At 37.8% G+C, this 25,311-nt stretch overlaps 13 protein-coding genes and 1 non-coding gene across 14 annotated transcripts; 10 read left to right on the forward strand and 4 right to left on the reverse strand.

The window, feature by feature from the left end:
- Window positions 1-682: 682 nt before the first annotated feature.
- Window positions 683-1,720, forward strand: SEH1 (Seh1p; the record flags this gene model as incomplete). The annotated part of the gene is made up of 1 exon (XM_003676243.1): window positions 683-1,720. The coding sequence occupies one exon, from the start codon at window positions 683-685 to the stop codon at window positions 1,718-1,720; it is 1,038 nt and encodes a 345-aa protein (XP_003676291.1).
- Window positions 1,721-1,829: 109 nt separating this feature from the next.
- On the reverse strand, window positions 1,830-4,907 carry NCAS0D03500 (uncharacterized protein; the record flags this gene model as incomplete). Its single annotated transcript, XM_003676244.1, has 1 exon — window positions 1,830-4,907. The coding sequence occupies one exon, from the start codon at window positions 4,905-4,907 to the stop codon at window positions 1,830-1,832; it is 3,078 nt and encodes a 1,025-aa protein (XP_003676292.1).
- A 599-nt stretch (window positions 4,908-5,506) lies between these two features.
- On the forward strand, window positions 5,507-6,316 carry USE1 (SNAP receptor USE1; the record flags this gene model as incomplete). The annotated part of the gene is made up of 1 exon (XM_003676245.1): window positions 5,507-6,316. One exon carries the CDS (start codon window positions 5,507-5,509, stop codon window positions 6,314-6,316), a length of 810 nt encoding a protein of 269 aa, XP_003676293.1.
- A 300-nt stretch (window positions 6,317-6,616) lies between these two features.
- Window positions 6,617-7,561, forward strand: URA1 (dihydroorotate dehydrogenase; the record flags this gene model as incomplete). The annotated part of the gene is made up of 1 exon (XM_003676246.1): window positions 6,617-7,561. The coding sequence occupies one exon, from the start codon at window positions 6,617-6,619 to the stop codon at window positions 7,559-7,561; it is 945 nt and encodes a 314-aa protein (XP_003676294.1).
- A 254-nt stretch (window positions 7,562-7,815) lies between these two features.
- On the forward strand, window positions 7,816-8,841 carry NCAS0D03530 (uncharacterized protein; the record flags this gene model as incomplete). Its single annotated transcript, XM_003676247.1, has 1 exon — window positions 7,816-8,841. One exon carries the CDS (start codon window positions 7,816-7,818, stop codon window positions 8,839-8,841), a length of 1,026 nt encoding a protein of 341 aa, XP_003676295.1.
- A 1,536-nt stretch (window positions 8,842-10,377) lies between these two features.
- Window positions 10,378-11,412, forward strand: NCAS0D03540 (uncharacterized protein; the record flags this gene model as incomplete). The annotated part of the gene is made up of 1 exon (XM_003676248.1): window positions 10,378-11,412. One exon carries the CDS (start codon window positions 10,378-10,380, stop codon window positions 11,410-11,412), a length of 1,035 nt encoding a protein of 344 aa, XP_003676296.1.
- A 121-nt stretch (window positions 11,413-11,533) lies between these two features.
- Window positions 11,534-11,971, reverse strand: NCAS0D03550 (uncharacterized protein; the record flags this gene model as incomplete). The annotated part of the gene is made up of 1 exon (XM_003676249.1): window positions 11,534-11,971. One exon carries the CDS (start codon window positions 11,969-11,971, stop codon window positions 11,534-11,536), a length of 438 nt encoding a protein of 145 aa, XP_003676297.1.
- Window positions 11,972-12,721: 750 nt separating this feature from the next.
- SRM1 (Ran guanyl-nucleotide exchange factor) lies at window positions 12,722-14,179 on the forward strand (the record flags this gene model as incomplete). Its single annotated transcript, XM_003676250.1, has 1 exon — window positions 12,722-14,179. One exon carries the CDS (start codon window positions 12,722-12,724, stop codon window positions 14,177-14,179), a length of 1,458 nt encoding a protein of 485 aa, XP_003676298.1.
- Window positions 14,180-14,745: 566 nt separating this feature from the next.
- Window positions 14,746-15,519, forward strand: TOS8 (Tos8p; the record flags this gene model as incomplete). The annotated part of the gene is made up of 1 exon (XM_003676251.1): window positions 14,746-15,519. One exon carries the CDS (start codon window positions 14,746-14,748, stop codon window positions 15,517-15,519), a length of 774 nt encoding a protein of 257 aa, XP_003676299.1.
- Window positions 15,520-15,656: 137 nt separating this feature from the next.
- CBC2 (nuclear cap-binding protein subunit CBC2) lies at window positions 15,657-16,394 on the reverse strand (the record flags this gene model as incomplete). The annotated part of the gene is made up of 1 exon (XM_003676252.1): window positions 15,657-16,394. The coding sequence occupies one exon, from the start codon at window positions 16,392-16,394 to the stop codon at window positions 15,657-15,659; it is 738 nt and encodes a 245-aa protein (XP_003676300.1).
- A 520-nt stretch (window positions 16,395-16,914) lies between these two features.
- On the forward strand, window positions 16,915-16,986 carry NCAS0Dtrna5E. The gene has a single exon. It is a non-coding gene; the product is annotated as a tRNA-Glu (tRNA).
- Window positions 16,987-17,319: 333 nt separating this feature from the next.
- Window positions 17,320-18,438, forward strand: NCAS0D03590 (uncharacterized protein; the record flags this gene model as incomplete). Its single annotated transcript, XM_003676253.1, has 1 exon — window positions 17,320-18,438. The coding sequence occupies one exon, from the start codon at window positions 17,320-17,322 to the stop codon at window positions 18,436-18,438; it is 1,119 nt and encodes a 372-aa protein (XP_003676301.1).
- A 205-nt stretch (window positions 18,439-18,643) lies between these two features.
- PAN2 (poly(A)-specific ribonuclease) lies at window positions 18,644-22,039 on the reverse strand (the record flags this gene model as incomplete). Its single annotated transcript, XM_003676254.1, has 1 exon — window positions 18,644-22,039. The coding sequence occupies one exon, from the start codon at window positions 22,037-22,039 to the stop codon at window positions 18,644-18,646; it is 3,396 nt and encodes a 1,131-aa protein (XP_003676302.1).
- Window positions 22,040-22,194: 155 nt separating this feature from the next.
- Window positions 22,195-24,990, forward strand: SPC105 (kinetochore-microtubule binding complex subunit SPC105; the record flags this gene model as incomplete). The annotated part of the gene is made up of 1 exon (XM_003676255.1): window positions 22,195-24,990. One exon carries the CDS (start codon window positions 22,195-22,197, stop codon window positions 24,988-24,990), a length of 2,796 nt encoding a protein of 931 aa, XP_003676303.1.
- Window positions 24,991-25,311: the final 321 nt, after the last annotated feature.

Consider the following 25,311-nt stretch of genomic DNA (forward strand, 5'->3'; position numbering starts at 1 on the left):
ATTCCGGTCCAATTTTCCGCGAGAAATGCAACCGGTTGAACAGACAATAGTGGCAGTTAAAATAATTCCTTAAATCTATATTTCTGGCCAAAAATATGATGCAGTAGGGTATATAATTCAAGTCTTCAACTGGTACTTTACTGTTTATTTCAAGGAAATCATTATGTGTAACGTCCAAGATATCTTCCACTACAACATTACTGGAATATTAAGATAATCTCTTGCCAAAACAGTCATTTTTTTTGGAATTCGAGCGACTCAACCTTCTCAACCTTCTCAACCACAAATAGGCCAGGGTTAGGATTGTAAGGTGGTAATTGCCGAACACCTTCCCTACATTCCCATATATTTGCTTAACGATGCCTTCAATCTCTATATTTTTCCTTATTAAGTCTTATCTTTATATTTTCTTCGATTGCAGGTTTTTCATCATTTATAAGTTCAAACTTATCTACATTTGTCGTAGCTATGGTTTCGTATCCATTTGTAGTTCCTTTTCTCACTTACTTTGGCTTATCGAAATATCTGTCTAAGCTCGTTGAGTTTGGCTCTCGCATGGTTCTGAAAAATCAACTGCGAAACATTTGCCATTTAATCTTCAAATTGAATTGAACCACATAGGAAAAAACGCAGAATAGTGCAGTAAAATAGTACAACTCAACACACCCAAGCAAGCACCATTATGGCAGGAATGAAACCATTTAATAGTGGTCATGAAGACCTAATTCATGATGTCGTATACGATTTTTACGGAAGACATGTCGCCACATGCTCATCTGACCAACATATAAAAGTTTTCAAACTTGACAAAGAGACTAGTGAATGGGAATTGAGTGATTCCTGGAAGGCTCATGATAGCAGTATAGTCTCAGTGGATTGGGCTAGTCCCGAATACGGACGCATTATTGTGTCCGCATCATATGATAAAACCGTGAAATTATGGGAGGAAGACCCAGATCAACCGGAGGGTTCAGGCCGTCGTTGGACTAAATTGTGCACTTTGAATGATTCTAAAGGATCTCTATACACTGTAAAATTTGCTCCTCCACATTTAGGTCTGAAATTAGCTTGCATTGGTAATGATGCAACCTTAAGAATATACGAGGCATTGGAACCTTCTGATCTAAGATCTTGGACATTGACATCAGAAGTAAAAGTTTTGCCAGTACCACCTGCTAACCACTTGCAATCAGATTTTTGCATAGCATGGTGTCCATCCAGGTTTTCACCCGAGAAGCTTGTGGTTTCTACATTAGATCAAGCTTCGATTTACCAAAGAGGTAAAGATGGGAAGTTATACATTGTTGCCAAACTAAATGGCCATAAGGGTTTGATAAGAGATATAAGTTGGGCTCCATCTATTGGAAGATGGTATCATTTAATTGCTACCGGTTGTAAAGATGGAAAACTTCGTATCTTCAGACTTGTAGAGAAATTATCTGACAATTCATCAAAGGACGCAATCAATGATAGTTATGATGACGAAGACGTTGATATGGAGGATATTGCAGAGAATAAAGAAAAATCACTACTTGGTTCTTCAGTAAGCGTAGAGTTATTAAGTGAACACGATGATCACAATGCCGAAATTTGGTCAGTGTCCTGGAACTTAACGGGAACCATCTTAAGTAGTGCTGGCGATGATGGCAAAGTAAGATTGTGGAAATCTACATACTCTAATGAATTTAAGTGCATGTCAGTGATCACATCAAATTCTTAGAATCATGAATCCGATTACATTAAATAGTCTATGTACTAATACTTCCAAATACAAATAAATTTAATTCATCATATAGACATCTATGTGTGAAATAAGGTATCTGGTTACCTTAATTCTCAATTGGCGAAGGCTCGGTAGGTCTTATAATCTTCGCAGGTGGTTCTTCTTCAGTCTTGTCTTCTACCGGCCTTTTTATACCTTTATTCTCTTTTGGTTTTCTCTCTACGATTTCAGGTCCAATAATGCCTGAATGATATTCTTTCTCTATACATTGCAATAGAGTAAAACCTCTTCTAGAAAGTTCCAATGGTGTCCTGCTTTGAAAGAAGAAATCAAGTTCAAAGAGAGGTGAATCACGAATTTCGTCCCTGATCACTTCGTATAAGTCATCACGCTCCAAACCATATTTTGCTAGCATCATTAATATAAATCTATCTTCTTCCTCTGAGAAGGTTCTCTTATTATTATTAGAGGGTGGGTGCTTTAACACAATATCAAAGAAAGGATTCTTATATTTGGAAACCTTTAGGCGTACCGCACTCTCCAACATATGTGTTTTTCTAAGTTTCTCTTCATCTGCTTCAATAAGTTTCACATACTTTTCATGATCGTCAACATTTTTCAAATTTGCCCAGAAAGCAGTTGCATATTCCCTTATTTCTTCAATTGTTTTCCCTGGTGCAAACTCCGATGCAATTGCCAATATAGAATTTCTTCCATATTTTCCAGACATGGAAATGAACTTCCTGAAATCAAGCTTATTCCAGTTGGTAAACCCTTCACTTTCTAATTGAACTTTCTGTTTTTCTTCTTCTTCTGTGAGTGGCTGAGCATTTTCCACAGTTTCTTTCATGACATCCAACTTCTTCAGAAGTTCTGCTTCACTTAAGTCCTCTCCATAAGTCACTTTTACGTCTTCAATTGTTGGAGTGTATTTAGTCTTCTTTGCGGTCCACATTCTATCCTTCTCGTACAAGTCCTTTAAAATTGGTGATTGCAATTGATGACTATAAAAGACCTTGGGTTTCGGCATCCTGGGTTGTAGTGGAGTAACAACCTTCTTTGTCGTCAAAACGTCCCTATAATATCCATCAATATTGTAATTCTCCTTACGTTCTCTCTTGGTGGGATTGATCCATAGAGGATTAATAATCTTCTTATGAACATCCTTTTTGAAATCATGCCCATCCCATTCATAAGCTGAATCCTGGTTAAATTTCTGCAGATCGTCAAGCCCCAAAGTTTCGTATTTGGCATTTAAGGAAGATGTTTTGTTTTCAGATGTTGCCAAAATTGATTCTAAATCAACATCTTCAACTTCTTCTGATTTTGCTTCACCTGGTTGAGGGGTGGACTCTGTCGTGGTCGAATTGCCACTTTGGAAAATATCCGCTGCACCATGTTGAATCATTGATAATAAAGCATCCTTTGCATCTTTCTTACTTTCCTTTTTATTCTTATTCATAGAAGCTTTGTTTTGTTGAATAACTAATTGATCTAATCTTAGCTTTTGAGTTGCTCTTTCCAAAATCTTTTCTTCTACCGAATTATCTGTTACAAATCTGAACACTTTAACTTGTTTCTTTTGACCAATACGATGCGCTCTGTCCATAGCTTGTAAATCTGCCTGGGGATTCCAATCAGAGTCATATAATACAACAATATCAGCACTAGTTAAGTTAATCCCCAACCCACCGGCACGTGTAGTCAATAAGAAGATAAATTTGTCGGAATCTGGTGCATTATAATCATCAATAGATTTGATTCTATCTTCATGATCAGTCGAACCATCGATTCTACAATATTTGTAGCCTCTGAAGAAACAATAATCTTCTAAAATATCTAACACTCTTGACATTTGACTAAAAATCAACACACGAGATCCATCTTCTTTCATCTTCTTCAATAATTTATCAAGGACCTGCAATTTTTTGGAGTTATAAACTAGATGCTCATCTGTGGTGTAAGGTGGTCCTGGTTCAGCTCCATCAAAAAGATAAGGATGATTACAGCATTTTCTCAACTGCATTACAATGTTTAGTAACCTTGTTTTCGATTCTTTACTAGAATTTTCACCATTAACCGCATCTAAGTCCTTTTCTAAGATTTTTTTATACCACTTTTTTTGCATATTAGACATTCCAACATATAAATTCAATTCCTTCTTTGGTAACAATGAGGTCTCAACGTCATTTTTTATTCTACGTAGCAAAAATGGTTGCAAAACAGTATGAAGTTGTTTGACAACTTTGTCTTGGTCTTCCTCTGTTGTTTCAGAAGAAAACCAATCATCAAAGTCTTGAGAACTGGAGAATATATCAGGCAACAGGAAATTCAATAATGCCCATAATTCGTGTAGGTTATTCTGCAAAGGCGTTCCTGTTATCAATAGCCTGTTACGGGAGGTAAATTCTCTCAGTACTTGAGATAACAAAGATTCTTCGTTCTTAATTCTATGAGCTTCATCAATGATGATGTATTCCCAGTTAAATTTCTTAAATGCTGCCTTTTCTCTAATAATGATTTCATATGAAGCTACAACAATATCAAAATCACAAGTCATTAATTTTTCCTTAATTAAGGATGCTCTTTCCTGTTTATCACCTTGTAAAACAAATGCCTTCACATCTGGAGTCCACTTGTTAATTTCTCTAAGCCAGTTATTTAAGGTTGATTTTGGAGCAATAACTAAAAATGGACCATTAATACCTTCCATATATTTCAAGTAGCCTAGAAATGCAATTGTTTGTAAAGTTTTACCCAACCCCATTTCATCAGCTAGGATCCCAGCTAACCCATTCTTATGTAATGATACCAACCAGTTCAAACCTTGAATTTGATAAGGTCTTAATGTACCATGAATATATTTTGGAGACTCTCTGAATTGGTATTCAATCTCGTCATCCGCATCTTCTTCTACGTCTTCTTCTTCCTTGAGTAGTTCTGCGTCTTCCTCTCTTTCAGTCTTTCTTCTTTTGGTATTCTTCTTAGAATCATCATCTAGAATCTTCAATACTTTCTGAAACTTGACGTCTTTCTTGGCTCTGTTCTCAATGAAATGTTTGAATAATCCACTCAATGAAAGTAAGTGCTTGAATCGCTTAGCGGTTCCTTCCACATCGAATGATTCCTTCTTTGTCTTGTTGTCTGTGATCAAATAATGATCATTAGACGTCTGTGTAGTCATATTGAGAGTGTGCTATCTATCTTGAACCAGATACTTAGTAATTTTATTCACTGGTGGAGTAGGAAGGAAAGTTGTATTGAAAAGTTTTCAATGTTTGTCTCTTGTCGCCAAATCATGATCGACCGTTCTACCACCCATGAGACCGTTCATATTAAAAAGACACACAACAAAAACCTTATATATGGCTTCACATATCCAGTGTAGGACCATTACGTGCATACTCTACAAAGTAAACAATCTCATTTTAGGTTACTGTTACGTGTTGGATCAAATAACCTGACGCGTCAAGTGTATTTGGTCTTAAAGATTGTATTGTAGCTTAGAATTATGGGAAACTCTACAGAAAAATAAGAGTTCAAAGTAAGTAATTATTCAAGTAGTAAATTTCAATACTTTGACCTTTCAGGAACGGCTTCCTGATATATAATAATTCCATTTCTAGTTGTGAGAAGGTCTTGTATTTGCTGGCATGAAAAATTTCTGTCCAACAGGCGAGAATAACGCACCAAGATTACAAGAACAACTCAAGTCAATGGAAGACCAAAGTCCAAGCAAAGAGAAGAATAGACCACGAGCAAAACCAAAATCCAAATAAAAAAATGAGCCTTTCATCAACAGAAGTGAAATCTATAGAGGAAGGACCTTACCACATCAAGGTGGATCGATCTGACGATCCATTTTTGAGCTACTTATTCAATACAAAACTAACAGAGAATTTGAATCACATAAGGCGAGAAGTTATAAAGACACAATTGAACACCTTGGCGAGGGGAACTACTACACATTTGCCTTCGAATCAGCAAATATATGATGAGACTTTAAAGAGGTTGGAATTTGATTGTTCTGTTAAGAATCGTCAAATGCTGGACACACTAGAACGACAATATCACACATATCAAGAATCAACGAGAAAGAGAAGGTATAGTGTTGATTTTGACTCAACAAATGACATACATGAAGAGGACCCATTTGATGAACCTAGGCGAAGAACAAGTTCTTCCTTGTCTAAGGAAGAAGATGGGGATGGGATCAACGAGTTAAGAAAAAGACTACTGGGGAAACAATTAACTGAGCCTGGAACAGACACCACTAATAAATCGGTGGACAGGCAAATCGAGGACCAGGATAACATGCAACAAAACCTTATTCAGGATATGACCAAGCTCGTAGGCTCCTTAAAACAAGGTGCGGTAGCATTCCAAACGGCACTGGAAGAGGACCAAAGGGTTCTTGGTGCTGCTGAAATTGGTATCCAAGTAGCATCAAAGGGTATCGTTGATATTAGTGGAAAGTTAAGAAGCTACGATAAGGCCAAATTGGGATATCTATTCTACATTTCCGTATTTTTCTTTATGATAATCGGTCTTATTGTTACATTTATAATCATCAAATTATTCCCTGCATTATAGACCATGAATAATTGAATCCATAGGTGTTTTGTATAGTGGTGATTAGGTTGTCCTATATAGTAAATACAATAACTAAAGTTTGAAACAGAGTCCTATTTCTCTAAGAAAAATTACATTTCGGAGATGTCCGAGATGAATAAAATTAATAAATTATATCTTGCATTTGGAAAATTTTTATTAAATATATATGTATAAGAAGTTTACTAGTTATCTCAATAAGATATTGCTTTTCTATCACTCTATCTTTTCATACTCTACCTAGTTGTTTTAACAAACTGAACCCAAAGAACCCAAAACAACATGCCAGCCTCCCTAACTACAAAGTTTTTAAATCAAACATATGAAAATCCCCTAATGAATGCCTCTGGTGTTCACTGTATGACCACCAAAGAGCTGGATGAGCTAGCAGCTTCAAGAGCTGGAGCTTTCATAACCAAAAGTTCGACCACTTTAGAAAGAGCAGGGAACCCAGAGCCACGTTATGTGTCTGTTCCATTAGGTAGTATTAATTCCATGGGTTTACCAAACCAAGGTATAGATTACTATTTGGAATACGTATTAGAGCGTCAAAGAACACATCCAAACGAGCCAGCTATTTTCTTCTCTGTGGCAGGTATGAGTATTGATGAAAATATTAACATGCTAAGGAAAATTCAAGATAGTGAATTTCATGGTATTACTGAACTAAATCTCTCCTGTCCTAATGTTCCAGGTAAGCCACAAGTAGCATACGATTTTGATTTGACTAAGGAAATCTTAGATAAAGTGTTCCAATTCTTTAAGAAACCATTGGGGATTAAACTACCACCCTATTTCGATTTTGCCCATTTCGATATAATGGCAGGCATCCTAAACCAATACCCATTAGCCTACGTCAACTCTATAAATAGTGTTGGTAATGGTCTTTACATTGACGTGGATAAGGAGTCTGTAGTCGTGAAACCTAAGAATGGGTTTGGTGGTATTGGTGGTGAATATGTGAAGCCCACTGCACTCGCAAACGTTCGTGCCTTTTACACCAGATTGAATCCAAGTATCAAGATTGTTGGTACAGGTGGTATTAGAACCGGTAAGGATGTCTTCGAACATTTGTTGTGTGGTGCCTCGATGGTTCAAATTGGTACTGAGTTGGTGAAGGAAGGTGTTCCAATTTTTGAACGCTTGGAGAGGGAATTGAAAGAAGTTATGGACAAGAAGGGATATACCACCATTGAAGAATTCCGTGGGAAACTAAACAGTTTATAGGTTTGTTAAACTCTAAGTTATTGTGTAATTAATCAACTAATGCAAGTCAAGTGTCAATGCCAAGAGACTCTTAGCTAATCCATCGCTTTGTTGAGAAAACCGCGCAGGATCCTTGAATCCCCTGTTTTCCCCATACTGGAATTTTCACTTTTGGTAGTATAAATTGATGTCTGGCAAGGATGAAAAATTTTGGTTATATCAAATTTCCCCTTTTGAGAGATATCCATCCAATAACACCATTATAAAAATACTAAATGTCCGAACCTATTCCCCCTGCACCACCTATCAGTAAGTGGAATCTACTAAAAGACGGTTATTATAGCTTTAGAGCAAATCCGCCAAAGTACCTACCAGCTGATTATCCAGATTTGACAAGCAAGACAGCTCTAATCACTGGTACTAATACTGGGATTGGGTTTGAAGTGATGAAGTTGCTTTATTCCAAGAATTGTAACATTATTGCCGTGGTAAGAAGTGCAGAGAAGGGTGAAGCTGCTAAGAAAGAAGCAATCGAGAAGTATCCAAATTCTAAGGGTTCCATTTCTGTTGTTGGTGGGAATGACTTTCTGGATTTAACTACTGTTAAACCAGCTTCAGAAGAGATTAAACTTGTGCTGGGTGATAAACCATTGAACATTATTATTCATAATGCCGGTTTGATGGCACCTGTCAATACTGGTACCTCCAAGCAAGGACTAGAAGCCATGTTTTCCACTAATGTTTTAGGTCCTCAATTGTTACAACATTTCTTAGACCCCTTATTCCTAAAGAAGGACGACGATTTGAAGAGAATAGTATGGGTTAGTTCAGGTGCTCATGCAAACGCTTGTTTTGATTATGGTATCCACTGGGATGATCCAACTTATGAAAAATGTACTATTGCAGAAAGACCATCTCCCTATGAGCTGTATGGTCAATCTAAGGCGGCAAATATCTATCAGGCAAAGGCATGGGCAACTAAGAACAAAGAGATTGTGGACGAAATTGGCTGTGTCTCTGTGTCTTGCTATCCGGGAAATTTGAAGACTGATCTTCAACGTGGCTGGAACCCTATTTTGAAGAGAATCTTCAACTATATACTTTGGGATTCAATATATGGAGCTTATTCTGAACTTTATAGTGCCTTGTCTCCAGATTTAACCGTTAAAGATCAAGGTGCTTATATTTTCCCATTCGGCGAAGTTCATGCTCCAAGAGAGGACATCGAAGCTGGGCTAAAGAATGGTACAGATTTAAGACTTTGGGATTTGGTAGAAGACAAAATTCAAGAATTTTTTTAATTCTAAAACTATGACCTTTCTATATCAGTGAGTATTCACCGCTCATGTGGTCGTGTTACGTTTTTGTAATGTATATTCTAATAAATGATTTGTAAAACTGATATTATACGATTAACTTCACGTATTATTCAGTGAAGGATTGTGAAGTAAAGATTTCGAGACACTTTTGAAAGAATAATGCCTTAAAGTTTTAACGTTTAATATTATAGTGGTGACAAAAAACCATATTGGGTATCCTATAAATACTGAAAGGGTTGATTGTATGTGCCCTAACAAAGTGAAAAACAATGTTACAGAAAGATGCTTCTCGTTAACTTGTGTGTAGGCATTGCAATCATGCAAAGAGCTTCGGCTCGGATTATTTGCTATCCTAGCTCGGATCCGAAATCTTAACCGAAATTTCAGCGTCAACGGGGCTTAGCATTTACGGCCGAGCTTGTTTTTCCCAAGCTTGGTTTCCCCGATAATGGTCGGCCGAAACCTAAATATATAACAAGATGGTCGAGTTAAGTTTCATACTTTTGAGAGTCAGGTTTTCACGTAACAAATTTCAAGTAAAACACTATGACATGTCCCTAAAGACAACACAATGAATACGCAGGATTCCATCAAGTTTTATTAAAATATTAGTTACTTAGTTCCAAACAAGTGCGCCTTTGTATCTTGATAAAATACCTCTCATTTATTTCTCTAAAATTTCTGTAAACATCAAAATGAATGTATCTGTGTTTTAAATAAACACTTAAGGAAAAACTTTATTGATTTAAAGAAACTTTTATCGAAATATTAGTAATTGGCTATATATATGCTCATCTTCAAGATCCCTCAGAACCTTTAATCACACCCTCACTAATTGGAATAGTACAAATGGGATCTTTAGATTTTTTTCAAAAACCATGTTAAGTATATACTTTATTTCCTTAAAACCACCTTGACAACCGCTAGAAATTGAACCACCATTGAAACCGAATCTCTTCAATGTTATCATTTCACGTATTTCTCGAGTGGCAATATGTCCCCCAACTTTCGGGGACTACATCAAAATTGGGCTCCGACACTGATACAGTCATCTAAGCTCAAACATTCCTTACAGTTCTCATTCAATCTAACGACAGTCCGGACACTCTAGTGTCAGAATACCAATGGATTTGGCCCTACTGCCCCAGTAGCCCGAAGCTGTCGGCCGAAGAGAGTCGCCAATGCCAAGTTTTTCCACGACGGCCGAGCCGACAGGTATTGTTATATAATGTGCACGCCTTTCCACGGCCGAATCTACTGTACTGAGATTTTCATTCTCGGCCGATGACTTAAGCACGCTTCAATGTTGTGTTAACACGGGTTTTCTGTTTTTCCACCTTCGATATCCAAAGTATACCGTGCCTCCAACTCTGTAAGGGATTTGAAAAAATTTCAACTATATAAGAAGACACTTCCTTTCATCACTCATCTGAAGAAAACCCTCTCTCCTAATAAAACTACCTCACTAAGGAAACTTATTAAACAAACCAACTCAAACTCAAACATATATTATAAAAGATGCTAGTCCCAGAACAACAAGAACCAAGTTGCAGCAGATGCTACTCTACTAAGGAAATATACTATGGTTTCAGACCAAATAAGCCAACATTAACACCCGCTGACTACCCCGACCTTTCTGACAAGACCGCTGTTGTCACCGGTTGTAACACAGGTATCGGGAAGCACGTTGTGGAATTGTTATACCAAAAGAATTGTAACGTTATCGGTGTTGTGAGAACTGATGCTAAGGGTGAAGAAGCCAAGAAGGAAATAATTGCTAACAATCCAAAATCTAAGGGTAACATCACTATTATTGGTGGCTGTGATTATTTGGACTTGGAAAAGGTCCCTGCCGTTGGTGGTAAGATTAAGGAAGCTCTTGGTGATAAACCCTTAAACATTATTATTCACAATGCAGGTTTGATGGCCCCAGATAACAAGGGTACTTCTGTCCAAGGGTATGAAGCCATGTTCCAAACTAATGTGCTTGGTTCTCAATTATTGCAACACTTCTTGGACCCTCTATTTTTGAAAGAGGATGATATTTCATTAAAGAGAATTGTTTGGGTCAGTTCCGGAGCTCATTTCTTGGCACCACATCCATTTGGTATTAATTGGGAAGATCCATTGTATGAAAGTGTTCCTATTGCGGAAAGACCATCGCAAATGACACTATATGGTCAATCTAAGGCTGGGAATATTTACCAAGCTAAAATATGGTTTGAAAAGAATAAGGAAATTGCTGAAAAGATTAATTGTGTGTCAGTTTCATGTTATCCAGGTAATTTGAAGACTGATTTGCAAAGAGGTTGGGGTCTTTCATTAGCCATTGCTAGGGCCTTGATGTGGGATGGTATCTATGGTGCCTACTCTGAATTATTCGGTGCATTATCTCCAACTTTGAAATCAAGTGATTCTGGTAAATATGTAGTTCCCTTTGGTGAATTCCATGACCCAAGGGAAGATGTTAAGGCTGCGTTGACTAATGGAGTTGCAGAAAAAGTTTGGGAATTTGTTGAAGAAAAGATTGCTCCATTTGTAGGCGATAAATAAGGGACTTCGTAAGAATTTATCTCTAAATCTGATTGAATACATTAGATGATATGTAATTACTATGTATATTTTAAGAAATGATAACATGCAAAAGGAAGCTAGAGGAATGTGGGTTTCATTCTTATTGGTTTGGTATATAATCAGCCAGGATAAGGATATAATCCATTGTAAATATAACATATTCAATTAAAAACCCCATAAAGACAGTCAAAATTCCATGTCTATAAAGGAGTACCATTGGTGCATATAAAAATCCTGCAAATAAAGAAAAATGTGTCATTCCAGAGGCTTCTATGAGTAGATTCTTAGGTTCATGCATGAGTGCCGTGCCTGAGGTGAGTTGGGCAACCACTATGAGAAAAAATAGCCACCAATTAAATGAGGATGTCAATAAAAGGTATATGTTTAACGCAAATTGAACGGCCAGTAGGATCTGTAACACTCCAAAATATGGATATGAGTTATTGGACAATATCGTGTCAGTCATTTTGTAATATATGCCATTTAAACTTTGATATTCACGTATTTGTGATACCAGGATGGCCGTTGCATTCAACATATTTGGTTGAAGAACTCTTATTCTAGTGAGTTTATCAAGAACTGATCTAGTTTCCCAGTGGAGATGTATTATTATATACGATCGCGCCTAATGCCGCACTGTCCCTTCAAAGACTAAGAGCGATGATAGTGATCAATAAAATAATAGGGGTTTCTCTAATTGATGGATGAACGTAACTAGAAAGATTTTCAAATGTGGTTTGCGATAGTGGGTATTCTTTGATATTGGCGGGAAGGTCTTTCAGCTGAGTGTTTCTCCATTCTCCACCACTGTTCGGAGTTTCTTTTTTCAGTTGGGGGCGATGAGCGAGTGACATTCTTGGAAGTTTGTTTGTTGGTAATGTTGATCAACCACGAAACCATTGATGTGAAATATAGGTTTTCGCAAGGTACATCTTATACAGGGGAGAGAGTGTAGCCCATCCGATGCGATGGCAAAGACCAGGTTATCAAAGGGAAGCAAAGCAATGATTAAGCTAGAAAGCACAAACAACACGTCCGGGCGTTGGGCAAGGGGAAGGTGAAAGTATAAACAAGAATATTATGTATTTGGGCGGATCATTTTTTTAGAAAATGGATTTGATATTAGTCCCATTACGTATGCGAATTGCATTGCTGGGCTGAGCTGAGCTCACTTGACCAGACTGTTCGCGGATCGAGCAATGATGAAAAAAAAAACAAGCTTGAAAAATATTATCAAAACTGATCTATCATCAGAACAAAGCAAAGCAAAGACTCAGACGCACACAAGATGGTTAAAAGAGCAGCCACTTCGGAACCCGAGTCATCTCACAGACAAATCAAGAAAGTTTCCAGAACTCATGCCCGTAACATCATCAACACGCAGGATGATTACAAGCATTTATATTTGAGTGTGCAACCTTTGGATATTTTCACTTGGGGGAGTGGACCCATGTGTGAGTTAGGGTTGGGTCCTCTTGCCAAGAATAAAGAGGTGAAGAGACCAAGATTGAACCCGTTTTTACCCATGGATAGTGTTAAGATTATTTCGTTTGCTGTGGGTGGTATGCATACTATTGCATTGGATGAAGAGAGTAACGTTTGGTCATGGGGGTGTAATGACGTTGGTGCGCTTGGAAGAGACACCTCTGGTGCTAAGGAGCAATTGAAAGATATGGCTGATGCAGGATCTGATTCCGATGACGATGACGATGGTGATTTGAATGAATTGGAATCCACACCTACCAAGATTGATCGTAGTATGTTCCCACCCTTGGCTGAGGGCCATAAGATTGTTCAATTGGGGGCCACTGATAATTTAAGTTGTGCATTGTTTAGTAATGGTGAAGTTTACGCATGGGGGACATTTCGTTGTAACGAAGGTATCCTTGGGTTTTACCAAGACAAGATCAAGATTCAAAGGACACCATGGAGAGTTCCATCGTTTTCCAAGTTTAACATTGTGCAAATGGCACCGGGGAAGGATCACGTTTTATTTTTAGATGAAGCGGGAGTTGTATTTGCCTGGGGGAATGGCCAACAGCATCAATTGGGACGTAAAGTCATGGAAAGGTTCCGTTTGAACACATTGGATCCTCGCCCATTTGGACTCAAGCATATCAAATACATTGCGTCTGGGGAAAACCATTGTTTTGCTGTGAAGAAGAAAGACGACAGTGTCGTCAGTTGGGGGTTAAACCAATTTGGTCAATGTGGTATTTCTGAGCAAGTGGAAGACGGATCATTGGTGACCGTTCCCTTAGCCGTGCAATTACCAGAAGGTGGCAAGATCAAGAATATTTCCGCCGGTGAACATCACTCCCTGGTGTTATTGGAGGATGGGACCCTGTACACGTTTGGCCGTTTGGACATGTTTGAAGTTGGTATTGGCAAAGATCATTTGCCGCGCTACACTTACAAAGATGTGCATGGGAAGGCGCGTTCAGTGCCGCTACCTACGAAATTAACCGGGGTACCAGCCTTCAAGAACATTGCCGCTGGGTCCCATCATTCGCTCGCCATTGCCACGAATGGGATCGTGTACTCGTGGGGGTTCGGTGAGACGTATGCGGTTGGGCTGGGGCCCGCGGGGGAGGATGTCGAGACACCAACGAGGATCAAGAACACGGCGACACAGGATCACAACATTATTCTGGTGGGCTGTGGTGGCCAGTTCTCCGTGTCTGGGGGGGTCCCGCTGTCCGAGACAGCAGCTGAGAAGCGTGCGGACGAGATGGACGACGATTAGGGGTTGTGTAGTGTAGTGTGCTTCAAGTAATAAGGTTTGTAGATGTAGCGTTACGTAAGGATCAGCGTTTGTTATTGTCGGGGGGCTGACGTAAGCGGGGGCGTGGGGGCTTCTGAGCACCCGCTGATTGGCTCCCTTGAGCTGGGCGGTTATGTCACGGGTGCGCCATCGGGCGGGCCACGGGAGCCTCTCGAAGAACGCTGCCAGCGCAGATTGACACAGGGACAGCGTCCGCCACCACGTATTCCGGAATCTCGGATGTGCTCCTATTATCCTCCAGCGCTATCGCCATCGCCAGTGCTCTGCTCTGCTCTGTTTACCGGAAATATGCCATGCCACTCGAGAGAGAGACCCCCTCCGTGCGCTACTTTTGACATATCCGTCCTCGTCTGTCGAGAATAAGGGTATGCTTGCCTTTCTCCATGGATATTATCTAATGCCTTAATAAGTCAATCATCCTCCGCTAACTACATGTATGTATATATATATAACGACACTCCCCTTCTCCCCCGTCTCCTCTTGCCTCGCATCACCTTCCCTCCCAGGTCCCCCAAACACAAACAAGCATGATGAGCTCGGTAAATAACCAAACACCACTACCACCAATCAAATACCTTTTCGACTCTCTAAGCGAGCCGAAACCAACGCAATGTCCGTCCGTATTCACGACTGCCGATAGCACCCCAAGAAGAGAACCCGCCCTCTCCCAACAACAACAACAGATATCGCCCATGACATCGCCGCTAATGACTCCACCTTTCATCCACAGAAACTCGCTAGATTTGGGCATCCTAGCAAACACCAGCAACAACAACAACAACTTCACAGTGTTGTCCTCACCAAGAGACTACCATCCAACCACAGCCGCCGTAAATAACGAGAACCTGGCTCCTCAACAATCAGCTTACGGAAGACAGTCGAGAGGCCTTTTGCATCTTATTGACGCTTCACAGTATACCGCTGAGTTGAATCACGCGCCCGCGCTAATGAGAAGACATTCCACCATACCAAGAATGGATAATACCAAGATCCTGGGCGTCTCGCAACATCCATTGTCTAATAATAATAGCAGTAATATCTCAGGGAAGAAGCTGAGAAGGAGAGGCTCTGGGAGAAGGTCCAGCTTGCCCAGGGGAACAGTGGAGGTATTGAATGGCTGGTTGTTGGAACATTTGAATAATCCATACCCTAATGTGCAAGAGAAGAAATTGTTGCTGGAGTTGACAGGGTTGACCAAAGTACAACTTTCCAACTGGTTTATTAACGTGAGGAGAAGAAAAGTGTTTAATGAGAATTATGATTCGTATTTGAATCAGAAGAAACCAAATGCAGGCATTTAAAAATTTGTAAGAGTTAGTCGATAGTATTATATATTCTGTTTTAAGTCATTAAATTAAATTATTTAAAGCGAATTTTTTGTTTTTTTGTTTTACATAGTTAGCTGGTTCTGGTTCTGGTTCGAACGGATCTAGCAAATTTATTGAGGAATATAGTTATCATCTTCATTTTCATCATTGTTCATCCCATCATGGGAACCAATGACATCACCTCTTTCATCGTCACGTTGTTTAGGCTTGAAATCACCTTCCTCTTGTGCTATGTCGCCACTCCCACCAAATCTAGATTGATTTGTGCTAAATGTACCCATAGCATCCGCAGGAGGTATATACCCACTACCATTATTATCTATATGTTCATTGAATCCATTATTACCCTCGGTATGCATCTGCTCAGCAAAGGGTAAGGCAAACCCACCTCGGGATGCATCAAATTCAAATCTTAATTCATCACTAACTTGTCCACCACCTCTACCTCTACCAAATTGTCTCCCATCTTCAAACCCAGGATCCAAATCAATAGTAATATGTTTATCATCCAACTTTGTATCAGAAAGATACTTCAATGCATTCAATGCCTCCTGTGCATTACTATAAATCACAAAGCAAAACCCACATGGCGTAAACTTAAATCTATCTAACCCCATAATAATCCTCTTAATAAACCCACACTTACTGAAAAGCTCATATATTTGTTCCTCAGATGTGTAAAAGGAAAGATTGCCCACGTAAATAGTAGCAGATTGTAATGATTGACGTAATTCCTCCAACCCATTTGGATTCTTACGGGCCTTCCTTAGTAGATATGCGGAAGGTTTATCTAATCTTTTCACCGAATGGTCAAATTTCAACTCATCAAATTCAGCAAGAGAGGGCATGGTTGACGGAGGTATCTCTGTGTGTGTGTGTGTGTGTGTCGTTTGGGGTTGTGTGTATCTATATCTTGTCGTCCATTTTTTCCATATTTGCCATTTGGAATTAAAATTAAAATTAAAATTAAATTTCTTAGCGCTGGGTAGGGTAAGTTTAGTTTATCAGATGGGCGGCTAAATCCTCGAACAACATCGATAATTGGTAACCAAGAGATGGTTGAGTGGTTTGTAGCAAAGAGTTGAACATTTACAAAGCATGTTTTACGGGTAAAGAAAGAAAATGTGTGCAAGAAATCTAAGTTTCTGAACCAAGTGCTGTGTGATACATACATTGATCATACTTGACTTGATCCTACGACTCTTGTTTTATTTTTAAATAATTCAAAGTGGAAAATACATTCAGAATTTGTTGGACAGTGCTTCAACTACTCAAAAAGTGTTGTTATTGCATGAAATAAGAATGAATCACGCGCACACTTATTTACATCCTAATGTGAAATAATCATAATTAAAATTACAATTACTATCCGTTATAGTGTAACGGCTATCACATCACGCTTTCACCGTGGAGACCGGGGTTCGACTCCCCGTATCGGAGTTATTTTTTTGCATCTCATTACAAATATTTTATTATTACTCTCTTCGTTGAAAGACAAATACTATAAACTATTACCTTTACAAGATCTTGAACCATGTGTGTCATTCATTTCCTTCTTGTTCAATTGTGACGCCGAAAAAGGGTATATATTTGTATTCCGTGTACGTAATGTTTAACATGAAAATTTCTTGAATCATTTGGAAAAGAATTTCAATGAAGAGAAGGAACAAACTACATAAATGTATCAAAGCTACACATATTCATCTCATTGAAATACCCAGAAGATAATCATATTGTATCCAACCATTCACCTCATAGCATTAAAATATAGTCATGACTGATTCCACGGAGATAATGAAGGAACCAATACTCGACTCAAATTTAGACGCCCATCATCAAGAACAAGAAGAGGAGGAAATTACAAGGTGTATTTGTGGCGAAGTTAACCCACCTGAGGGAGACTCCGGTCTGTATATCCAATGTGAATCATGTTCTGTGTGGCAGCATGGATTCTGCGTGGGAATTATGGAACCTGAGGATGTTCCTGATAAATATTGGTGCGAGTTATGCAAACCTGAATTACATAAAATATCAAGCTCAGGAAAAAGTTCTATTTATATACCTATACAGAAGAATATTGATGCCCAGACATTAACGGAGGAGGAGGAACAAAAAATAAATGATGAAGAGATCACTCCAGTGAATGAACAAGTTGAAAATTCCAATGAACTTAGCGTGGATAGCAATGAAGTTGCTGATGATGATCAGGAACCAAGGAGGAGGAAGACCACAACTAAAAAAAATAATAGAAATGGTGCTACCACTATGGAACGAGAGGAAAAACAATACCAACGAATGCTTGCAAAAGCAATTAAAGAAAGTCAGCAAGCAACAACAAATCCAGAAGACCAGGATGAAAAATCTTTTGAAACCAATAATCATCACTCTAATTCCACAATGACGTCGTCAAATGAAGACCCTGTAGAAGATATAAAACCTTCATCATTGACCCCAATGACATCCAATACTGAAAGTGCAGATGAACTCCAGCAGCCACTACCAACAATAAGAAAATCTAGCAGAGTAGCCAAAAAGAGGAAAACGAAAAAGGCAACAACAGAACGAAAATTTATAAAACCAAAAGTACCAAATAATGATGTTACTCTTGATGAATCAATTAAACCTAGAATTCCGCCAAAACGTACAACTTTAAATGAAATGAGAAAAAGAACAGCTGCCATAATGGAATTCATTTCAAGAACACAATTGGAACTAAGCATTGAACAAGAATCAAGAGAACGCTTTATAAAATTTGTCGAAAACGACAAATTTGTTGATAAAATCGACACCATATTTGAAAACCATAAGAAGAATTTAGTTTTAATGGATGATCTAACGCGACAATTATTGGTATGGGAAAATACTTATGCAAGAAAAGAAAGCTCCGATTAAAATGAACAATCTTTTCTTTTAGGGACACTTTCTAGATATCATTTCATACAAAACAAAGAAACACCAATAAACATTCTACTTTATAAACAATATAATGACATAACTTTTTAAATTACATAACATCATTACATACAGAAATTTTATAATTTTTTTCTTGTTTTTATTGTATTTTTGTTTTTGTTTTTTTCTGTTATTATTATTAGTTTTATTGAATGGTACTACTCTTTGCCATATTCTCTGGTACTTTATAATTGGAAGCACGCCCCTCCTCATATAAGTTTTCTATCGTTTTCTCTAATGCACCCTTCTCTTTCAAATCTAAATATTTTCGATAAAGAATCAAAGCTGTGTGTGCGTCTTCAATGGAATCATGATCACCCTCTTGAATATTAAGCCCCAATAGTACAAATGCCAAATATCTTAATGAAAGAAACCTTTTGCCTTGTAAGAAATAGATTGCAGTATCTCTAATTTGAGTTTTTGGAACATTGATATTTATATTCTTAAAATCATTGTAAAGTCCGTGACCAACAAAGACACACCCTAATTGCATAAGTAACCAAATTTTTCTATAGATTACTTCTCTGGTAACTAAGGGCCTTGAACTGGTTTCTGGGCACAAGTCCCCAGGGTGAATACCACTATAACGTGTCAAATAATCCTCAATGTGGTTATTATTGACAACATAATCATCAATAAAGGGAACACCAAACATTTCTCCTATTTCACCTCTAATAACAGAAATTCTAGCCAGTGCAATTTTTTTGGCCCTTACTATAGTCTTAACACCTTTACAATCAATTTCACTCAATTCATTATTTAGAATGACGAATTCTGCATCAATGGCAATTAAAGTTCCGGGTTTAGGGGCTTCCGCTTTTGAAAGTAATTTGTATTCGGTACGAACATTATCTTTAACACCTTTCGCAAAATGGTCCCTGTATAGGATGTCGTAGTTAATTGAGTATGTATCCACTGAAAAAAATGGTTTACGTAATTCCTCTGCATCACAATATATGATTATCTCAGGTGTTTTCCACCAGGCTGAAATATTCAACGCATCAGCTTCGTCGACTTCTACTACTAAGTAATCATTGAACATATACCACTTGAATGAATTTGTCTTGGAATCAAAGATTCTGACATAGGTTACTAGTCTTGTTTCATTGTTAGATTCATTTATTCTTGCCACATAACCATTCAATTCATACTTGAAGATTTGATTTGTGGATTTAATGTCGTTTGGAGATGATCTTACTATAGCTTTATCTTTTAGCATGGTGGCATAGAATTCTTTGGATAACCAATTCTTAATCGTTTTTACAGTAGACCATTCTGACTTTGTTAAAACAAGTTCCAATGATAATACAGGTGGTAAGTTCTTGATAGTCCTTTCATATTCCACAATCTCTTGTTTGTGACAAGTATCACAACAGCTGTTGATATATTTTATTCTTTTCATAGACGTCTCGATATATGATAAAATCGGTTGGTTATTTAGCTTTTTGTTATTCTGTTTCACTCCATTCCTTGTCGGTGATAATACGGTCAGAGTAGGAATAACAGTAAGTTGCCTTGGGTAATCCTTACAAGACGCATTAACGTTTGTTTCTAAATGGAAGCCAAAGCATTGTTCTAAGGCAATATTATGACCGGTGCTTTCCTTTTCATCTCGAATCAATTGTCCTAGGAAAAAATCATTGAATCTCTGAGACAACGATTTCTGTAGCTTTTCGTAATTTTCTTTCAATTTATTATTGTCTTGATTAATTTGTAAATGGTCTAAAGATGGAATATTATTTTCAATTTTGTTAGGTGCATTCTTAAAGTTACTATCTTGAGTTAAATTCAGTTCAGATGCTTCTTCATTAGAGTTCAATGAAACTTGAAAATTCGATGAACTGCAAATGTTTCCCTTTGACCTAGCCATCATATCATATAAGTAACCAAGGTCAGATAATAAAGAAGTCCTGTCAAGATTTTCATCCTTTAGGCAACCTACCACAAAATTATAAATTTCGGGAACAAATCTGTAAACTTGTAAGATGGCATTGGTATAAGAATTATCAACGTCTTTATCCAATCCAGAGAAGGGTGATTTATTAAAGGCCTCGAAATCGAAACTCGTAGATCCAAAACGGCCATATGTCGACGGTAATCTGGCGAATGCTGGTGGGATTTCCGATTCATTGACTGCCTTATATCTCAATAATTCTTCTGGCTTCATATCAGAAGTTAACCTTTTTCTTAGATCATACTGAGAAACATACTTCTCCATAACGTTTCTGTGACCGAATTTATTTTTATCATAACGATAGAAGGGGAATTTTTCTGACGCCAGGCTTGCAAGTGGAGAATTGGATGGTAATTTATTTAGGATTAATGTGTGGTTGTTATCGATTGAGTTGACCATATCAATTTGTCTTTGAGGGATTGTTCCAGGACTCTTAAAGATTGTACGAGGCCAGGCAGACAATAATTTTTCGTGGTAATAGGGTAATCCAACACTACTTAATGGATAGTCATAATCATCGATTGAAACTGGGCCCTGAATTCCATCATCTGCAAAGTCTGGGAATTCCAAGATATCTGGCATATTCGTGAAATTTGAATTGGTTGGAGATCTAGACCAAGTACTTAGACAATTATTGGATTCCAGAATAGCCAAATGATCACCATTAGGTGAGAGAGTTAGTTGCTTCATTGATTGACATGGGTGAACGTATTGTTTTCTTAATGTTGGGTTCGAAAGATCAATAAAGTCAAATGATCCATTCTCAGTAGCAACTATCATGACCGTGGGTAACAATGGATGAAGTTGAACAAATTCTGCACCCCCTGAACCCATGGTTGTCCCTTTTGAAAATGATATTGGTGGTAGTTGTTTCATATTTCTTAAATCGTAAACGTTAACAAATGGGTCAGCATATTGATTCGAAAATCTTTCAGATTTTCCGACGGTGACAAGAGTATAGTCACGAATATCCATTCCTGATATGGTAGATGAATGAGCTGAAAATGATTTGACAATTTGGTTAGAGTTTGGATCTAACAAATCGACAGAACCGGATTGTTTCCCAACACAGATAAGCTTATTATTAGACGCCAAAAGTTTTACTTTGGAATTGTAATAGACCACATTCTCAAATTGTCCCTTCTTAAGGTCCACACAAGTGATACCCGTAGAGGTATTTTCCCCTGCACAGTACAGTTTGTGTTGTTTTTCCTGTGAGGAATAACACATTGCCTTCAATCCACTAAACGTTGCAATGTCAATACTAGTAAGGTTAAACATAGTTACACCTCTTCTATTAGAAAAATGAAGTGAATCTTCACTTAATGATAAAATACCTTCCCTGTGGCTCAACAAGTCCCTGACTGGTATAGCGCCCACGTGAGCTCTGAATCTAGTGTAGAGGGAGAAAGAGGGATCATATGACGAGACACAACCATATGTATCACCAGCCCAAACCAAATTTGTCCTGTCGTCAAATACTATTTTCGTAGCATCTTTAGTCTTGTTATCAAAGCGCAAATAGGGTTTCTGTAAGTGGTCTGTTAGATCGACGGGGTTGTTAAATGAATGTTGCCAGTTATTCATGACTTCTGCAGCATTCGAATGTTTGCGAGCACGTGAGATAGATTGTCTTGCGCAATTAATAAGCTCGAATGACTATAATAGCTTGAAAGGCTTTTCAATTGAGTTTATGTGATGGAAGTATCTTGCAAATTAATAAACCTTCCAAGTTAACATTAATGCTACAATTTTTCACAGGGCGACCCGTCACTTATTCTTCAAAAGGTAAACAATGGCAACGACAAGGTGAGAAGTACACAAGAACAAGACAACCAGAAAAGAGTGTTTATTCTGTAGTGTTGAAGTGCCACAGAAACTGCAAAGATACAATGAGCAGCCAAGATACCAATAAGAACAATCCCAAAAGAAGCATCCTGAAACAGTCGTCTAGTCAATTGGAGCCTATCGAGACTCTACCGCTGTCTAAATTCCAGCTCCCCACACAGATTCCTTCCAAAGCTGATGTATTCGATTCAAATAATACCACTTCAAGGATTAATACGTTGAAGTTACAGGGAAGAGTCGATAGAAGAGTCTCATTTGCACCTGATGTTACGTTACACAGTTTTGATTTCGTTCCTGATGGGATCTCAAGTCAAAGAGAGCCCAGAAGGAAACAACATGAGGATGTTGGAAGGGAAATTGTAACGTCCACTCAAAGAGAACAAGATGCAGATCAGTCTATGGATATGACGAACATATTTACAAAATCATCTCAAGAAATGGAGGATATGAAACTATCGAACATTCCTAGTAGTTTGCCAACAGATGCCAATAAGGGGACTGGTCATTCCAAAAGTATAGAGGAGGAAGAACCGATGGAATTGACTGAAACATTTAACGTAGACAAAGAGCCTTTATCACAGCGCATGGAGCTCACACAACTTGTGACTGGAAAGGAACAAAAGAATAATGAACCGTATAAAGTTACTGGTCAATATACTGTTAACCTGAGTAACGATATGGATTTTACTCAAGTAGTTGCAAAGATACCGGTCCAACCCAAGTCAACTGAGAAGAAAGTCGAAAATACAGAGGATATGTCCATGGAGGTTACAGAACTGCTTCAAAAACCCACTCAAATGCTGTTTCCTGTTCCAGAATTCAAAGCTATAGACTCTGAAATAAAAACACACATGGCTGTAGATCTCAATTTGGAAGAATCCGCGAGTGAACCCATGGAATTGACGCAGGTGGTAACTAAAAAACCTGAAAACATTGAGCTCACGGTTGAGAATGACTCTGGCATTAATACTGACAAGAATGCAATGGGAAATCCCGATTTTCAAAGAGTTGATTCTACAGCTCCTCAAAATATAAATGATAGGAGAAAGTCGTTAATTCCTGTCTCGAGTAAAAGACGAAAATTAAATACCAGCGATGAACTACCTGTAGCAGCGGAATCAATTGATGGAACCGAAGAAATGGAATTAACCATCATGGAAAGGATGTCACCAATTCAATTTGACGATTTGAATGCCTCAGTCCAATCCAAAATAAACCACAGTAATGATCTCAGGACTAAAAATTCGTATTCAACTGATGACTTAGAGAGATATTCCTTGAGAAAGTTTCTTGGTGAAACAAATCTAGGATTTTTACTTGATGCAAACACGATCAAAGATGATAGTCAAGTTCTTAACTTTTCTGTTACTCATGTTGAAGGTGATTCTTTATTAAGAAGCAATAATCTCTATGATATTCTATATGTGGATATACCTGTTCTAGAAATGAATTCATTCATATGCAGAGAACTTATACGAAAGATATCCCAGTCACAAAGTTCATTTGAGAATTTAGAAAACCAGATTAAAAATGCCCCTCCACCGTTATTAATGAAAGAATATTATGCATCTGGTGGAGAAATTAAGAAGCTGATGAATGAGCAACTTCAATTGGTAAAACAATATTCAAAATTAGAGGCTAAAAAGGCTTGGTATGAATGGAGAAAATTACATTTAAATGGTATAACACATGTGCTATTAGAAAATTTGACAATTCTTCAAGAAGAATACGATAAAATAGAAAAGGATTTACAAAAAATTCAACAGGTCAATTCAAGGGTCAAAGAGATTAAAAACTCTATCAGTCATGAGATCAAGTTACTACGAGAGTTACCGGCAAATATGTACAATCAGGAGCCAACACTAACTGATAAGGTCAATATTGCTAGATTGAGACAAGAGCTAAAATCGCATTCAATTTCTTTAGGAAACTTGCCATCATTGAAAGCTAAACATGATAAGTTAAAAGAAGATATTGAGAACACAACAGCAATCCTATCAAAAGCTAAAATGCAAATCAAATCATTAGACGATAATGATTCGCACCTTGCAATTATACCTGAGCATTCGAATGTAGTGAAACTTCAAAAGAAGTTAAAATATTTAGAGCAGCTCAACGGGGTTAGCATAATTAGCTTCAAGGGTTCCATTTTAGAGTTAGGCGTTGATCAATTATCAGCTAATATTGCATTGGACCTTTCTTTGCTTAGGAAGAGAGCCTCTCAATTCATATATATAACCCAGAATGAATCACATTATGACGCCATCCTTGATTACTTCCTAGAGTACATTATATCAAAAACCAATAAAGTTGCTCGAGCAAGCATTGTGGATGGTTTGTCTTTTGTCTTTTCCTTATTACGACGTTTCCCCACCTTTCAAAAGGAATACCATTTGCTGAGGATGTTGTTCTCTATTCATATAATGGCGGACAAAAACTATAATCAACCCAAGATTTTACGATTAACAGACTACGATTTCAAAAAGAATGTTAAGCTTCAATATCAATGCTTTTTGCCTGATTTCATCGCTAATGTTCTCGGTGAAGATGGCGATAGAAAACTGATTCTTAGGGCAACGCTTCCAAAAGGAAGTCAACTGACATCAAAGGTTCTTCTTTCAAGACTCTTACAAAAGACAAGAAAGATTTTTCCTGTCCTGGATGAGTCACGTCTTGAGATTGTAGTATAATATAATACAGTGCAATATACTAAATATTCTTAATAAAATTGTAGTAATAAACGGAATAACAGATAGTAACACAGATCTCCATCAAGAAGTAGAGTTGGCTTTGACTAACAAAACAAGGAGCGAGGAATAATCTACAACTGGAAAAGTTGTCAAGCTAAGAAGAGGTACGCAAGAAAAGCTGCATCACATATGAATATCCTCATTTTGCACTTCAATTAATGTCCTTTGTATTTTCGCTTATGACTTTTGATCCACTACGAAAATTTCGAAACAACGAAAAAATTTAACCAAACCATTGAACAATTCGCATCAAAACACAGC

This window comes from Naumovozyma castellii, chromosome 4, assembly GCF_000237345.1.
Source record: "Naumovozyma castellii chromosome 4, complete genome".
NCBI lineage: Eukaryota > Fungi > Ascomycota > Saccharomycetes > Saccharomycetales > Saccharomycetaceae > Naumovozyma > Naumovozyma castellii.